Consider the following 10,902-nt stretch of genomic DNA (forward strand, 5'->3'; position numbering starts at 1 on the left):
CTATTGGAACTGTGGCATATGGAAAGGAAAAGTTTTAAAGTTTTAACTCTTTCTCTCCCATGACTCGGTCCCAAATAATCCACTCTACATTGATGTCATCTGAGAAAAGAACGCATACATGGCTCTTAATGACAATTCTTTTCTGGAACTAATAGCAGTTTTATGGAAGGAGGAGGTTTTAACTGCATTAATGTAAAGAAAGAATACTAACTGGCTTCCTAATGACACACTTAACATTGTTATGTAGCAGTACATGTGTTTATAACATCCCTATATCATATAATTTATCATTTTTCACACTGACAGCACCGTGAACAAAGGAACAGATACAAAGGCAAACTCAATTTTAAAACTTGCAGCATTGCAATGGACAGGAATTTAAGAGGCTAAATTCAACTTTGTCACTTTATTCAAATTTTCAAAATAGCCTTTATTCTACTTGTTTTTAGTATAAAAAGTCCACAAGTTAAGTGCACCACAGTGTTTACAGAGAGACCTAGAATCCCAACCTTCCATTAACAGTCAGCTGTATGGATGACCATGACACATACAACACACAGAAAATTAAGATAAAATATATTCACCAAATCTGATAATTTTTTAATTCATAAAAACAAAAGCAACAACAACAACAAAAGATTGAGGATCCCTGAAATATTCTTCTTAATCCTAATAAGACTTCATTGTACCCAACTCACTTTTTTAAATGTTTGCATCTAAAAAAAAACAACAAAAAAAACCCCATCAATCCAGCAAACTTGCACACTGATTGACAACTACCAGACATTTTTTTTGTCTCTCTAGCCTGAATAACATTCCACTTAAAGAGTTTTTGTTATTACGACACTGGGTTGCTTCCCTCCCCCACACCCTTTTTTAAAAAATGGTTTTATTTTTAAGCTCTTTTGTTTTGTTTGTTGAAACATACAGGAAGCATTTAATGAAATGTTGTATTTCTGGCACCAAAACATGGCTTCAGTTAGATTTTTAATGTGCAAAGGAGTCCAAGATCACTTAAGAATATATAAAAAAGGACATCCTGGGACATCGCTCTAGCTGCATACTTTCCTAGCAAAGGAACAGAGAGCAAAGGTGAGTAGAAGGAACCAACCGAGGGGTTCTGAAATGGAAAACTGAGCCCCCCCCATCATACTCTTCCAACAGGCATCCGCCACAGATGCCCCCCCCAAACATTATGTCTGACTATCTTTCTCCCCAGCACCATTGATTCTAAGGAAAAGGAAAGATGGATCTTAGTCCTAGTCATTGGCAACAGGTATATCTGATCTGCAAGCTTTGTACGTTTGATATGTGGAAGCCAGTTTTCTTCCAACTTCCGTTCCTCCCTCCCCCGACCATTTCTCATCCCCAACCCCAACCCCATTTTTATATATAGTTGATTAATAAAAGCCAGACACAGAGAAAGAGAGCTGCAGTGAAAAGCACTCTCTCGGTGGAACTAAAGGGAAATTTGATAGCTTAGCTCACATTCATTTCACAATTTAACCCCCAAGGTTTAAGAGAGGCACTCCTACCATTGCATGGTTTTGTATTTTAAAATTTGCTTTGTTTTGTTTTGTTTTTTAAAGAAAAAGTGCCTGAAGGGTCAGGGCACCAGGAAGACACCCCGCATCATCATGTGTCTAAATTGCAACTCCAGGTTAATACGACTAAAGCGGTTACATTGTGAGAAGTGCTGACAGTATGTGATGTCGTCCCTTTACACCAATGTAGCCCCCCCTCTTCCTTCACCAGATGGTGTAGCCACCATCAGAGCCCCCCATGAAGAAGTTGCCCTTCCGTTGCGTCACTAGCACATTGGCACCCTGCATGACAGCCAGCTGGGCTGCATTGGGAGGACAGCCAGGAGGAGGAGGCTGAAAGAGAACAACAGCAACAGATTAGAGGGATGCCGTAAGACCAGGCTAACAAAATGCAGACCACAGATTCGACAGAGGCTGCCTAGCTGGGCTGCAAACATCGGTTTTAGCAAGCTTCTTGCATGGCGTCCAGGATGCATGAGTTACACTAAGCTAGATTTTATTTCAAACTGTATGGTTGGATGACTAAACTATAGCAGGCTAGGATATCTTTTTTAACCTGCTTCCCTGACAATTCTGTAGATAAGTTAGGTTTGCAAATCAAGCAGGCTATCCTTTCAGAAAGGTAACTCCTCAATAAAGATGGACTCACTACAAGATCAAAGCATCCTCAGAAAAGCATGCTCAGTGTCACCTTGAGCTCGAGGAAATGTATTTATGTTATTCTCACTAACGTCTACAGAGATAAAAGCATAAGAGACACTGGACCCTTGCAGGCGGGCCTTTTCCCTGCCTTATCTCACAGTTTATCTCACCTTAATACTTGAGGCCAAAAATCCTTAAAATCCTTTGTATTTACAATTGTGAAAATATAGAGAAAATGATTTCATTTGCATCTTGGAAACTGCGCATACAGCGTAATATACCATTATTATCGTGAAAGGGTTAGGGAGGGGGACTAGTTTCATAATCCTCTTTCAGAGATAGCAAATACAATATTCTGTGCCTACTTACAGGGATATTAGCAGGAGCACTAGTTGCAAACCTTGCTCCAGAATCAAAGCCACCTTCCACAAGTAGAGTAGACCCAGGAGGATAGACAGGGCCAACAGGATAAAAAGCCACTGGAACTGAAGAGCCCATTGGCCCCATAGCTACAGATTGAGCCATAGGAAGGTACAGTGAAGCACCAGGATAAGCTGCAGACATAGTAGGTACAGTGGCAGCTCCGGGATGTACAAAACTTGGGCGGTACAGCTGAGGAAGAAAGCACACATAAAGCATTCCTTATGGCTTTATACTCGGAAATTCTCCTTCTCAAAGCTCCAGTTTCTACTTAGAAAGACGTTTTGCCACAGATAATGGAAATAAGCTTTCGAAATTAAGCAAAAATAAATCAATGTAGACCAGCTGACAAGATATCTCTGGGAAGTTCAAAACAGGACATACAAAGTCTATAGCTTTCTCTCATTTGTCCTTTGCCTTGTAAAACTTTTGACTTTTAAAAGAGCATCTGAACCAAAGTCCATAGTTAGTCTTAAGTGCCAGTTTGAAAAATGGAAAGAGGTTCAGTATAAAACATTATTTTCATTTACATTCACCTAAAGTTGAAGTTATACACTTCTGCTTTTGGCATCAAGGGGTATCTTGATCATCATGTGGACCTTGAAGTGCTCAGGCAGATGTATAATTTCCATATGATGAAATCACAACTCATACAATGAAAACATTTGACAAAACTATCTCCAAAAGAATTGGAAACTTTCTAGAGAACATCCTTGTCACTAAATCAGCAGTATGGTAGTAACCTGTCTGGATCATCAATTATCAATCACAGCTATTATTTTACTCAATGAAAAGATGTTTTTGATCTGATCCAGAAAGTCTTATGTTATTTCTTACAACAGAAAGTGATTGGAGTACATACTTCTGAGTAGGCAGGAGGGGCATCAGTATAAGGTGGAGCCTGAGAAAGTGGTATGGTCTGTGGGAACACAGACGGATTACCAGGAGATTGAACTGGATAGGAAGGCTGTGTAGGGTATTGACCTAAGAAAAGAAATTAATCAATGTCAGCACAATTGTCTTTCTTGTAAAAGACCAGGAAGTGTATGAAATAAGAAAATCCCCTCCTTGGGAGCTTTATCTGAAAGAAAGAAAAAACTTCAAACAAAAAACAATATATCTAAACAGCAAAAGAGCTATTCTTTAATATGCAAAACTGCATAGATGAGATCCAGGTGATATCATTCAAACCAGCTCTCCCATTAAGCTTAAGAACAAAGATAGTCAATAATTACATTGTATTTTTAAATGGACAGTGCCATCTCATGGGCAACATTAATATTTTTCAGAAGTCAACAAATTAATTACTTAACCATTCTCTCGATTGGATACTAAATCTATTTTAAATCCACTGGTTTAACTATCAAGCAAGCAAAATCAATGAGTTGCTTGCTTGATAGTTATAAGGGTGCATGGGCATTTCTTCCAATATATACAATATTGCACATATAGCACCTTTACCCAGATTTTAGGGTTCTACCCCTGACACACACACACACCAAATAAATTGCCTATATTTTGCTATTTCCAAAATAGTTAGACTATTCAAATGCCTCATCCTGGCCTGCCACACACAATCAAAGGAAGCATATGCCGAATTCAGCTATAAGGAACTAGATTTTACAAGAAACTAGACATTACCCTCCAGCCCCTTATACTTGAAATTTTAAGTTGGCTCTCTCATTAGGTTGCCCATCCCTGAGCATATAGCTTTCATTTGGACAATACGCTCAAGCAGTCAGATTGTTTTGTGGCTTAAAATAGTTTAATTAATACTCTGTAGGTAGGTAGCATTTAAGCAATAATGTATTGAAAAAAGTCATAGGAAGCAATGAGAAATAACTAAAGGGCATACAGAGTTAATACCATCAACTCATAATCATTTATACATTTATAAGCTAAATTAATTCAGTTGGGGCAACCCTTTTTACTGGGGACTATTTAATAAGCTTTGTGACTCAGAGTCACTTAAGTCCAAATAGTTCATATTCTGAGCTCAAGAGGCCATAATGTTTTAAGATTAATCAGAATTTTTTTAATTTATGTTTTGTACTTTTATTCTCAACAGCTTATACTGCCACATTGCACATTTTAAGAAAATTACTGAACTGTACTCTTTCATTTTGGAATGTGCTGGATTTAAACAGATAGGATATCCCATTTAGAGCAATGTTTGGACTATGAACCAAACCAGTTCTATTTTTTTTTAATTCATGAGAATTAAACTGTAAACTTGGGTATACCAGTTCAAATGCAATCCTAAATCTGGCCAGATTTGCTTCCTGAAAAGGATGAAACTATCAGTGTAGTATTTTAACCAACTCTTACATGCCCCCACTATCCAAGTATGATCCTGCAACGTGTTTTCCTTTCTTTTAGGACCTGCCAACAAAAAGTACACCTCTCATCCAAGAAGTAATGAATTAAATGTAGGGCAACACCTAATAAGGAGCAAAAGGAGAAACGAACGTGTGAATCCTTCCCACGTTTTGTGATTTGCTTCTGCATTCTGTGGTTCATTGTTCATTTCTTTCCAATTTTACTCTAAAGGCGGGAGGGCACATTCTGGTCTCAAACCCCTCCCCGAGGATCAAACACAATTTCTCCCTTTAGTCATCCTTCCAGCCTGTGTCCAACCTCAGCCTCTCCCTACAGCACTTAAATTTACAAAGGAAATAAGGAACGTTATAAGACAGAGCCACCTTTTGATAGGAGAAAACGATGCCCCTGGGCTCGTGTGTAAACCCTTAGCATACTCTTTGCAAGCAAGGGGAGAAATTACCTCCATTTCAAAGCATCCCATGTAACACCAGGGATTGTGTACACAGAACAAGAATGGTTTGGCTATTAGTTCTGGAACTTTGGCATCTAAATCCTTTTCAGGACTAACGGGGTAGAGAGCACAGTATTAGGCCCCATGCCTGCCCATTGCGGTCCTGTGCCAAAAGGGGAGCTTCCCACCAAAGGGTCGACTTCAAGGGACTTTTTTTTTCTTCTACAAGTCAAAGCTGCGATCCTCCCCCGAAAGCTCTGGCGACCGGGCTCTTCTCCCAAATTTCAGAGTGTTCGCGTGCACGGGGCACCTACGGGCTCCATTGCCAGAGAAATTGTGCCACCATAAAAAAAAATCTTTCCCCGTGCGGTGTCTCCGGACTCCCGTTATTTCCGGCGAACATCTGGAAAGGGAAAGCAAGGGCTCTCTTGGCCCACGAACCCCCCCCCGTTCCAAGGGCAGCAGCCAAAGGGTTAACAACCTGCCAAGGAAGGTTACGTCATAGCTACCCAACCTGAGCCCTTCCCCCATTGCCGTCACCCCGACTTCGCCCGGCTTTCTATTGGTCAGGGCTCCCGCCAGTCATTGAGTAGGCCCGCACATAACAACACTGCGGCGGTAGCCTTAAAGGAGCAGCGACCCTGCTAAAGGTGAGGCCATTGGGTGGGGTTGTGGGGGGGAGAGGAGGAGGAGGAGGAGGGGGAAATCAGCCTCTTGCCTTTGCTGTTCATGATGGCGGCGTTGCAAACGAACGAACAAGAAGGACGGTTCACCCGACTACGAAAGGTTCAGGCGACTCGCTAGCTTTAGCAACGGCGGCGACCCTCCTCGCTCAACCACTTCCTTGTTGTTGTCGCCGCAGCCCTGATGAAAGGGGTTACGTTACCAACGCGTGACGTCACGCCGCAGCGCTGCCGCGAGGAACGGAACGGAAAGAGCGACCGGCTGTGTCAAGGGGTGTGGCCACAGAGGCGAGGGGGCGTGGCGCTCCGTCTCGAACAGTCAGCGGGCGGAGGAGGGGAGCCGAGGGAGCTGTTCTAAATACTGCCTTGCCAGTTGTTAGCTATCCCTTCGTGTTTACACATTCACATTCATATATTTATTTACCATGTTTATAGAGCCGCCCATCTCACAAACAGATGAACTCTGGGCCTTATACAACAACTGTTAGCTCCACAACAACCTAAAAACAAATAAATAAACAGATGAAGCGGTTAAACATAAAAAGGAAAAAAGAGCAAATATTACTTAATATGCAGCCATCTTGCAGCCCCCCCCCCAACATGGGATCACCAAAAATCAGGTTTTAAAGACCTTTCTCAAGGTTTTCAGAGGTGGGCTAACTTCACCGGGAGGAGAGAGGGAGGGAAAACGACCCACAGCATACCGTTCCTGCCTGGCCTGGTGGGATATGTAGATGTAATTGGGAAACGATGGTCCTTCAAATACCGGAACCCCATGCCATGTAGGACTTTAAAGCTCAAAACAAGCACCTTGAATTGCACCTGGAAGCTAACGGGAATTGAGGTATCATGTATGCCCTCTTAGGGACACAGATAACGATTTGTGCAGCCACATTCTGCACCAGCTGAAGGTTCTAATCTAATTAGTCTTCAAAGGCAGCTCCTCATACAAGCCATTATAGTAATCCATTCTGGATATGACCAAGGTGTGAGTGAGTGTGGGTAGAGCCTCGCAATCCAGAAAAGGATGCAAGTGGTGTACAACATGAAGCTGTGCAAAGTCTCTCCTAGCCATGACTGCCACCTGCAGTTAAGGTTAAGAAGGAGCCCCAGATTCCAGACTATCCCCATTACTTTAGACCAGGGGTAGGCAACCTTGGCTCTTTTATGACTCGTGGACTTCAACTCCCAGAATTCCTGAGCCAGCTATGCTGGCTCAGGAATTCTGGGAGTTGAAGTCCACGAGTCATAAAAGAGCCAAGGTTGCCTACCCCTGCTTTAGACTGTCCCATCCAAAACCAAAGGTGACAAAGTCCCAAAGCCAAAAAGACCACAAACCCAGATCCATTTAGTCTTGCCAGGGTTCAGCTGAAGCATATTGTTCCCCATCTAAATCCCTACAGCCTCCAGGAAACTAGGATAAGACATCAACCACAGTTCGCCAGGTGTGGAGATATATAACTAAGTACCATCAGTATGCTGATGATATCTTACCCCGTGGCAACAGATGATTTCATACAGTAGCTTCATAGGAGTGAAGAGAGTACCAAACTCTGTGGAATATAATAAGGGTTGAAGACAGGACCTCTCATTCCCAATTAACTCCAACCGTGTACTGGTACCAGCTCCACTGAAAGGAAAAGAACCAGCACAGTACTGTGCCGCCCACTCCCAGCCCAGAGAGCCATGCCAGAAGGATACTGTGGCCAGTGGTGTGGAAGGCTGGCAAGAGATTATGGTGAGGAAAGACAGATGGACTATCTCGTCCCATTCCCAGCACAGATAATCCAAAAATATGACCAGTGCCATTTCCATTCCAAATTCAGGTCTAAATCCCAACTGAAAGGAGTCCAGATAATATGCTTCATCCAGGGCTCTAAAGATACTTTGCAACCATCTTGTCCACAATACTGGACAAAAACTGTCCAGTGTAGTAGGATCCAGTGATGGCTTCTTGAGGAGGGGGGCAAATCAATTATGCTTTGTTCCAATCCCTCTTTCAAGGAAGAATTAACCACCACTAAGATGCAACCACACAAGACCTTTTGGACAGCCGCCACTAGCATGAGGGCAGGGATCTAAGTAGCAGGCTCACTATTCTAAGCACCTTGTCCACTTCTTCAGGTTCAACAAGATCAAACTGTTCCCAGATAACCAATCAAGACAGTACCTCAACATCTCCCCTGGACCTGGACCAAAATTGGCATCCAACCTGGAATGATTGTGAATGATTTTGTCCAACAGATGCTGTGCGAATGTCTCCACCTGGCCTTGTAGACAGACTTCTGAATCCTCTTTCCTTAGGAGAATGCAGGTCACCTTAAACCAGGTTGTCCTAAATACTGGCTCTTGTGTTTGGTCAAGTTTAATTGCCAAATAAAATCAAATACAAATGCAATACAACTAACAATAGCAATAGCACTTAGACTTATATATCACTTCACAGTGCTTTACAGCCCTCTCTAAGCAGTTTACAGAGTCAGCATACTGCCCCCAACAATCTGGGTCCACATTTTACCAATCTCAGAAGGATGGAAGGCTAGGTCAACCTTGAGCCAGTCAGGATCAAACTCCTGGCAGTGGGCAGAGTTAGCCATACAATACTGCATTCTAACTACTGTGCCACCACAACTAAGAGAAATAAAGCCTTAAAAATGTGTAAGTTCCTCCGAAGCATTGAAATGACACCCAAAGAGATGCTCCAAAATTAGAATGCCACTACAGAAAAGACCCTTATCCAGTCACTTAGTTAAATTAAAATTTTAAATTAAAAAGTTATATTTTATCTTCTTGATCTGTTGAACATCTTCTCAGTCTCTCATTCACAAGGTTCTTCTCCTAAGAAAAACTGCTTCTAGCCGGATATCAGCTAAGCTCATTTTAGTGCAATATTTGTACTAAAGCAATAAGCTATTTTAAATAAAGGGGTTTGTTTATATAAATTGAGTATGAACAAACAAAAAATACATTCAAAATATGTAATCCTAAATGCCACAGCATACAAAAAGATATGACGAGTGTTTAATTTCTTAAATATTTTATAATATATTTTTTTGTATATTTGCTCTAGAAACAGTCTCACTACATGCAGTAATGCTTATTCCAAATAAATGTGAGAGTGTTGCATCCCAAACTGTCAGATGTGACAAGGAACAATCAAATATGCCCTCTTTTCTGTATGCTGCAAGATCTCAGTCAAATGAAAATAGAGGCACCTTCATACATTTACTCCTCAACTTACATTTACAATTGTAACCAGAATTTCCACTGCTAAGCAAGGTGGTTAAGTCATGCCCAATTCTGCAACCTTTTTTTGCCGTGGTTATTAAGTCAATCACTGAAGTTGTTAAGTGAATCATGAAGCAAATCCAGCTTCCCCATTGACTTTGCATGTCCGAAGCCATCTGGGAAAATAGCAAATGATGATCACATGACACCCCCCCCCCCCAAATGCTGCAACTGTTGTGAATACATGCTGGTTGCCAAGTGCCCAAATTTTGATCACATGACTATGGGGAACGGTTGCTAAATGATTGGTTTTAAGTTGAGGACTACCTTCCAAGAAGTAGCTTTATGTAATTCATTTAACAGCAGTTTGATTGCAATGAAACCTGGAAAGTTCTCATAGTAACGCCTGAGGATGAAGAATGAATGGTTTTAATTATTACCAACTTATGTCTCCTACAAAGAATGAGGAAGAAATTTGATGGCTCTTTTGATGCCACTGTAGGCAAAGATTTCCAAGATCAGAAAATACTCTACAGTAATTCCAAAACACTGCACAATTATCTATGTTGCAGAAGACTAGCTCTCTTTTACCTAAGGCTTTCAGGTTACAGTATGTTACACTGCAACTCCCATTAATCATGCCAATTATGTATAATTGTAGTTGTATCCCAGCACTTACGGAGGGAGTTAGGCTAGGATATGCTGCAGTAGGCCGAAATTACAAGCGCAAAGCAGCACATTCCCCTGACACTTTGTTTAATTTAATCCCAGTTTGCTGAATAAGCCACAATGGTTGATTTCTTATATTGTGTTAAACCAAAACCCTGAAAAATCTCATTATGGCTTATTATAATGTAAGAAGTAGGTCTTAGTGTTGCATTGACTCTAAAGCCAATAAGGAATCATAAATCAACTCTGTGTGGCCCGTTGGGAATACATTATACATTAAGAAGCTATTTTCATATATTGATTAATACAAATCAATTTGGTTCTCTTTTTCTGCAAAACAACAATTCTCAGGGAGATAAAAATCACATGGGAAATTCTCAGGCGTTACTTTCCCAGTTGACGAACTGCACACATGTCCAAATCCATGCATATGAGATCAGTGGAAGACCTTGCACATAGATTTCAAGTTTAATTATGCCAGAAATATTTTAATCTGCACTAGAGAGTACTGTTCTTTCACATCAAAAGCAGGCTTTCTCACACTGCTGTTTTAGCATCAGCCTTAGCTAAGAATAGTACTGTAGTTATTTTAAGGGATAACCTCATGGATTTTATCGTAGCAGAAAAGTGGTGCAGGTAATCCTAGACATACAACCACAACTGAGTCCAAAATGTTTTAAGTGAAACAGTTGTTAAATGTGTTTTGCCTCAGTTTACAACCTTTCTTGCCACAGTTGTTAAGTGAATCACTGCAGTTGTTAAATTAGTAACATGGTTGTTAAGTAAATCTGGCTTCCCCATTGACTTAGCTGGTCAGAAGGTCGCAGAAGGTGATCACGTGACCCCGGGACACCGCAACTGTCATTAAGTATGAACTAATTGCCAAGCATTTGAATTTTGAACACATGGCTACGGGAATCGTCGTACGTGTGAAAAATGGTCA

General features: G+C 41.2%; 1 protein-coding gene across 1 annotated transcript; it reads right to left on the bottom strand.

Moving 5' to 3' along the window:
* Positions 1–1,369: 1,369 nt before the first annotated feature.
* On the bottom strand, positions 1,370–6,296 carry DAZAP2 (DAZ associated protein 2). The gene is made up of 4 exons (XM_015821164.2): positions 6,098–6,296; positions 3,469–3,590; positions 2,556–2,798; positions 1,370–1,877 (listed from the first exon to the last, which is right to left on the bottom strand). The coding sequence occupies exons 1-4, from the start codon at positions 6,108–6,110 to the stop codon at positions 1,749–1,751; spliced, it is 507 nt and encodes a 168-aa protein (XP_015676650.1). The 5' UTR covers positions 6,111–6,296; the 3' UTR covers positions 1,370–1,748.
* Between the last annotated feature and the right edge of the window lie 4,606 nt (positions 6,297–10,902).

The sequence above is a fragment of the Protobothrops mucrosquamatus genome, unplaced genomic scaffold (genome assembly GCF_001527695.2).
Source record: "Protobothrops mucrosquamatus isolate PMUCROS unplaced genomic scaffold, P.Mucros_1.0 scaffold1265, whole genome shotgun sequence".
Classification (NCBI taxonomy): Eukaryota; Metazoa; Chordata; class Lepidosauria; order Squamata; family Viperidae; genus Protobothrops; species Protobothrops mucrosquamatus.

Bases quoted from the DNA above. Each gene is read 5' to 3' on its own strand.
- DAZAP2 (XM_015821164.2), bottom strand. The intron at 2,799-3,468 runs GTATGTACTCCA...TTTCTTCCTCAG, and splicing joins CCCCTCCTGCCTACTCAGAA to CTGTACCGCCCAAGTTTTGT. The intron at 1,878-2,555 runs GTAAGTAGGCAC...GTTCTCTTTCAG, and splicing joins GTGCTCCTGCTAATATCCCT to CCTCCTCCTCCTGGCTGTCC.